Consider the following 6,713-nt stretch of genomic DNA (forward strand, 5'->3'; position numbering starts at 1 on the left):
GAACTGAACGGTTTCAAAACCGTTTTCCCCATGATTTGGGGAGCAGTTTAAGGGGGTGGTTACACCCCATTTAGCCCCACTTAGGAGCTAATTAAGGGGATGGTTACACCCCTTAATCCCCTATAAATAGGAGTAAACTCAACCGAGTTAGGGGCTGGACTTTTTCATGAGAAAGTCATAAAAAGGAGATCGGCCTTCATCCATCTTCAACTTCAGCAACAAAGAGCTTTGGAGATCAGCGACTTGAAGAAACTCGTGAATCATCTTGGAAGGCTTTTATTGAAGCCTTTGAGATTACTCGACTTGGCTTGTGAACTCTTTCTAAGAGTTCTTCTCAACTCGATCAGAGTTTAAAACTTGCTCTGCAAGTTCTTGGCTTGTGAACTCTTTCTAAGAGTTCTTCTCAACTCGATCAGAGTTTAAAACTTGCTCTGCAAGTTCTTCTAAAACTCGCTCTGAGTTATTAACTCGTTAAGAGTTATTTTCAAACTTGCCACGCAAGTTCTCCATAGTGTCAAATCGTGAGGAAAAGACCACGTTCCAGTGAAACAAGACGTTCGGATCGTCAACGGAGAGCAAACTCGACGCGAGCATTCGAGGGAGGCACTCCATCGCCACCGTGAAGAACCCAGACCTAAACAAATGGGAGAATCCAAATCAATTCTCCTCTCTTTTGTAATCGGGAAATCCAATTGTAATCGAGATTGAGAGGGTTATAATCATTCTTTTTCTAAGCAGTTAGAGAGAATAAATCAGATACAATTCTTTTATTATTTTTCTTATTACAAATTTTCCAACCAACAGTGTTGACCGACGCGCGCGAACTGATTGACGCGCACGTGTTGACCGACGCACACGAACTGATTGACGCGCGTGTGTTGACCGACGCGCGCGAACTGACTGTTGAGCGCGCAGGCCACTGGGTTCGCCGTTTCGCCTCCTGCGATTGCGCGCGAGCTGACTGTTGAGCGCGCAGGCCACTGGGTTCGCCGTTTCGCCTCCTGCGATTGTCGGTGTTAGATAATCCTCTTAGACTCGGATAACGACGTTCGTCGTCTTCTCTCCGTCTCGAGCTATGTGCGGACACCCATAGATATTTTTAGACACCTACAATTATCTTTTCTTTTAGAAGGCTTATTAAAAGAAACTCTATGTTGTTTGCCAAATAAACAATAATCACAAGGGGTGAGTGACGAACTTTTAGCAAAGGGAATGAGAGACTTCTTTGCCAATATCTATAACCCTTTCTCGCTCATGTGCCTGAGCCTCCTATGTCACAAACTGAGAGTATCACCGTCTTGAGCCACGCTCAAAGAATCACATGACAAAGAATCACATGAAGCCTTCGCTTGAGTCTTATATAAATTACAACATACACTTCCTCTAGCCACCACAAAAGAGCCATTGGTGATTTTACATTTTCCTCCATCAAATTGAATTTCATATCCCATTCGGTCAAAAGAAAGATCCGAAATTAAGTTGAGCCGCAAATTGAGAACATGCTACACATTCTTTAAGATCAATGTGCATCTGATATCTGTCTGCAAGTGTCTATCACCAAGTCCCATAATCTTCGAGTAGCTGATATTGCCCATCTTCACATTATCAAAGTCACCTGCTTTATACGACGTGAAAAGGTCTCGATTGGAGGTAGCATGACATGTAGCTCCTGTATCCACTATCCACTCAGAATTCTGACTTGTAACATGCATACAGTCTTCTTCCCTACAAATGAGAATAACATCAGTCTCAAACAAAGTAGATGTAGTGTCACTGTCTGCTTTCTTCTTCTCATCTTTCTTTTCATCTTTGTTCCAGCATGCTCTTTCTTTAATGCCCAACAATTCTTCTTGATATGACATGACTTCCCATAATAAAAGCAACCTCTTCCTTTAGACTTTGATATGCCCTTGGATGTGTCACGACCTCTGGACTGGTCCTTGTACCTACTCCTGCCCCTGTTCTACGTGACAAGTGCATGTGAGTTATCTGTGTTGGTAGACTTCCTCCGAGTCTCCTCATTGAATAAACTGCTAGTAACCATACTCATCGATAACACACCATCTGGAGCTGCGTTGCTGACTGTCATAATCAGTGTTTCCCAACTGTCTGGTAAAGAACCCAATAGCAATAAAGCCTGTAGCTCATCATCGATAGTCATCTTCATGGTAGCTAACTGATTAATTAAACTCTTGAACTTATTCAAGTGCTCTGCTATGTTGCTTCTTTCTTTGAATTTTAAGTTCACCAAGCGCCTCATAAGAAAGGCCTTGTTTCCTGCGGTCTTCTGCTCGTAGAGATCCTCAAGCTTCTTCCAAAGAGACTTCGCATTAGTCTCACTCGATACATGATGAAACGCACTAACATCGATTCACATCCGAATATAACTGATCGCCTTCATGTGTTGTTTCTCCCATTCTTTATCAGTCATCTTTTCTGGCTTGGCTTCATCTCCCTCAATAGGGTCATGTCTGGCTTGGCTTCATCTCCCTCAATAGGGTCATGTAAATCTTTACAATACAGAATATCTTCCATCTTGGATTTCCATACTTGCCAATTGGAACCATCAATCTTTACAATACAGAATATCTTCCATCTTGGATTTCCATACTTGCCAATTGGAACCATCCAATTTCATTATTGTGCCAAAACTCTCCATCTTTTCCATCCCAAAGCACGTCTCAAACTAGGGATCTGATACCACTTGTTAGGGATTTTATGGAGATTAATCTGCGGAATTAAATACTAAACGAATAACGGTACCGATGAAAATACCACAAGCAAGCAAACACCAAGATTTAACATGGTTCGGCAAATCGTGCCTACGTCCGCGGGGCAATCCAGAGAGAAAATTTTCACTATGAATCAAGAGTACAATCCCTCCAAGGTACACCTGAACTTGAGAATTAAATCACAAGAGAAAGATACAATGTTACCTCTAGGGCACCAAAACCCTAAAACCCGTCTCACCAAAAATCTTCAACTCCCGTGGAGAAACCAGCACCATACCCTCGACGACGTCCTCGTTCTGAAAACAACGGCTTTTGAATCACTGCAATCGGACAACCGAGCGATCCAGAATCTAAACGTTTCTCTCTCTCTTCTTCTCTCTCCTCTCTGGTACTGTAGCAACCCTTTTATCGGGTTATTGTAGCCAACTCTGTTCACCCGAAAATTGTTTATCTAAAAATTGATCTCATGGCTCTCTTATATAGAATTTTCCAAACATATTCCTATTTCAAATAGATCATCCAAATCCTTTTCTAAATAGAGTTCTAATCCATGTAGACTTCTTATAGATAGAATTCTAATTCATGTAGATTTCCTCATGTGGGCCTTATCTTGAGCTGGACCCACAACAATTATAAGACACGACTACGAAAAGACAAGCACAAAAAGGTCTGACGATTATACAAGATATGGTATTGACGTCAAAAGGGAGTAATTAAAGTAAATATATATATATATATATAAGAGGAAACAAAAGCAAATACAAGGCGCTACCATGGCATTAGATGCCCAACAATGAACACCAAAAAGAGACTAAAAACTTCCGAACTCCATGATATAAAAGATCCTAACATGGTCCTTGTTTGTTGGTCTCTCTGCCACAACACTCTTCCAGCATGGTATCCTCATTCTGCTCACGACGAGTCCTTGGTGAGCACCGGAAGTGCTTGTTTTGGCTTAATACTTATATTTCCTGTGATAATAAAAGGTAAAGTTAATGTCAAGTTGGAACTAGGAACCTATTAGGGATCCAGTTCATGAAGAAAGTGCTATTTAACATTTCGTGAGCTAATTCATTCCAATGCTTAAATAAGAAGGATGTTGATATATGCAAAGGCATCAAGTTTGATTAGAATTTTCTCTTGCTTACATAAACATTTACAAGATGTGAGTTGGATTTCTTGTCGTGTGGCTAGAATAAGTTATGAGTTGATCAGATATGGTTTATAGAATTTCATAGGGGGGAAAAAGAAGGTTATTTCATAATAACTGACAAATTCTTGTTAAAGATTCTAAGGACATGTTTGCAACGGAAATAAAGCGTTCATTAAATATATGAGTAGGTATAAGGTTTCTAAGTATAAAACATTAAGATTCCGTGAAAAAGTAAACTATAAATAGGAATTTATCAAGGCAGCATAATTTGATCATGGGTAGTCACGAAGGGTATAGAAGAAGTCCTGTGCAGCGCTGCAATTGACTAAAATTACACATCACAAGAAAACATGATCAGCTTCGATCAAGCACGGGCTGAGAAAAATTTATGAACACAAGGATTAATTTGCATATATAATTTAAACCATGAATTAAGAAAGAAAACCCGCCAAAGACAAAGCTTTGGCTAGAATGCAGTATAAATTAAGTAATATGCTTCAGAAATGACCTTCATTGTTCTCCCATCCTCCACATTCTGGACTTCAGCCTCGCAATGCTCAGTGCAAATTTCACATAGATCCAATCACTAAAATCATCAACAGCGCGAAAGACCAGAATCCTTATCGACTGTTTGATCATTATCGTACCGAAGGCTGCCCAGAAGCTAATCAGAAACCCAATTGCAGCACCACCATAAATCCACACGATCTCATACTTGTCATCATCCTCTTCCTCTTCTTGGCCATTTCTATTAGGTGCATTACCAGGGCACTTTGGTAGCGGCCATCCACAAAGGCCTCGATTGCCACTAAAATCAGAGGCATTGAAGGTTGAAAACTGAGTTACTTGTGGAATTTCTCCAGACAAGTCATTATTGGAGAAGTTCAAACGACCTAAAAAATGCAGTGCTGACATGTTGGGAGGAATTGTGCCCGAAAGATTGTTTGTCGATAGATCAAGGGCCTGCAGCTGTGTCATAGCACCAATGTTCTTTGGAATACTTCCTGTAAAGTGATTCCGCGACAAATTCAAGAAAACTAGTTCATGAAGTTGTGTCAGTGAATCTGGAATCTCTCCCGAAAGACCGTTGCTAGATAAGTCTATAATATTCACGGATGATAACACAGAGGTGTAGTCAGAAGCAACCCCTTTGGTAACTAGCTGAAGATTCTCTACATACAGAAGGTTATTATGGAAAACAAAAAACCTGTCTTCTACTCCAAGGTGTGCCATAGCCATGGAGCTAAAATTTTCGAAATGAAGCGACAAGCTGCCTGTGAGATTATTCAGTGAAAGATCCAAGATCTGAAGAGATGTAAGATATGATAGCTGCATCGGAATAAGACCACTTAACTGATTCGATCGCAAACTAAGAATCCCCAGACGTGAAAGGCTCTCTCCTATCCATGTTGGTATGTTGCCAGATAATCTGTTCTCATGGAGATCAAGAGTAACCAGCTGCTGGCAGTGCTTCAAAGACTCGGGTATTTTGCCAGAAAGATGGTTGCTTCCCAAGTGCAGCGACCCAAGATAAGGAAGAGATCCAAATAAGTCAGGTATGTACCCTGATAAACTGTTGTTAGATAAATTAAGAATTACCAGCTGCGACGACTTGTTCTCGAACCTAGGGAGTGTTCCGTATAGGTTGTTGTTGGAGAGATCAAGGTATGCCAGTGAGCTTAGATTGCAAAAGAACATAGGACCAGTTAACCTGTTACCCGACAAATCTAAGAGACTCAATTCATAGAGGTCGGAGACAGTGTTTGGTATGTATCCGTTGATATTGTTGTTCGACATGGTCAGTTGCTGAAGACGGCTGATATTGAATAATGAGCGTGGAATCTCTCCGGTTATCAAATTTGTCGATATATCAAAGCTCTGCAAATTCGCAAGGTTCCCGATGGAGTCCGGTATCCTTCCCCTGATTTTGTTGTTGGCCAGATACAAATCAGTCAAGTTGCGTAGGTTCCCTATGCTCTCTGGTATCTCCCCACTTAACCTGTTACCCGAAACGAAGAAACCCTGGAGTTGGCTAAGATTTCCCAATGTTTTCGGAAGACCCCCCGGGATCTGGTTTTCATCCAGTTTGATACTTCTCAAGCGCGTAAGGTTCCACAGAGAATCTGGAATGGGGCCGTCGATAACATTGAAAGCCAAATCTACAGTTTTCAAATAAGGAAGGCTATCGAAATGCCTCCATATCTCTGCACCAAATTTGTTCCGGCCTAAATCCAAACTTTGCAAATTGATTAGATGGCCAGAAGTTAGCGGTAACCCGCCATGGAGTCCAGAATTGCCAATAGAAAGATCCACAAGACCACTAATATTATTAAGTAGCCAGCTAGGAATGGTAGAATTGAACTGGTTCCCAAAAAAACTAATCCTGCTGAGAAGCGTGAAATTGCCGACGGAGGTAACACCAGCGGGGAGGTTTAAAAGTCCAGCGTACTCCAACTCTAGAGTAGAAAGGTTCGGGAGCTTGCTAACGTCATAAATCCAGTCGACCGCTTTCGACAGGTCGACCGCACTCAGACGAAGGTAGTATAAAGAGGTCAGCCGAGAGAGCCAGTGAAGGTCATCAACACGCAGGATAAAAGATGAAGGATCATAACTATAGTCAATAATAAGCGCTTGCAAGCTGGAAAGATTTCCAAGCTGACGAGGGATGGTTCCGTGAAACCAAGTCGATGAGAGGTCAAGATATTCTAGTCGTGGGAGAGACCCTATGAACTCCGGAATGGGGGCCCCAGAAAAATTATTTCCGCTCAGGTCCAAGTACTCTAGATGTGTTAGATCCATCAGAGAGGGGTTGAGCTTACTCGCGCCTA

General features: G+C 41.6%; 1 protein-coding gene across 1 annotated transcript; it reads right to left on the minus strand.

The window, feature by feature from the left end:
• On the minus strand, positions 3,502-6,687 carry LOC109843195 (LRR receptor-like serine/threonine-protein kinase GSO2). Its single transcript, XM_020412132.1, has 2 exons — positions 4,394-6,687; positions 3,502-3,703 (listed from the first exon to the last, which is right to left on the minus strand). The coding sequence occupies exon 1, from the start codon at positions 6,682-6,684 to the stop codon at positions 4,396-4,398; it is 2,289 nt and encodes a 762-aa protein (XP_020267721.1). The 5' UTR covers positions 6,685-6,687; the 3' UTR covers positions 3,502-3,703; positions 4,394-4,395.

Source organism: Asparagus officinalis, chromosome 5 (genome assembly GCF_001876935.1).
Source record: "Asparagus officinalis chromosome 5, Aspof.V1, whole genome shotgun sequence".
In the NCBI taxonomy this organism is placed as follows: domain Eukaryota; kingdom Viridiplantae; phylum Streptophyta; class Magnoliopsida; order Asparagales; family Asparagaceae; genus Asparagus; species Asparagus officinalis.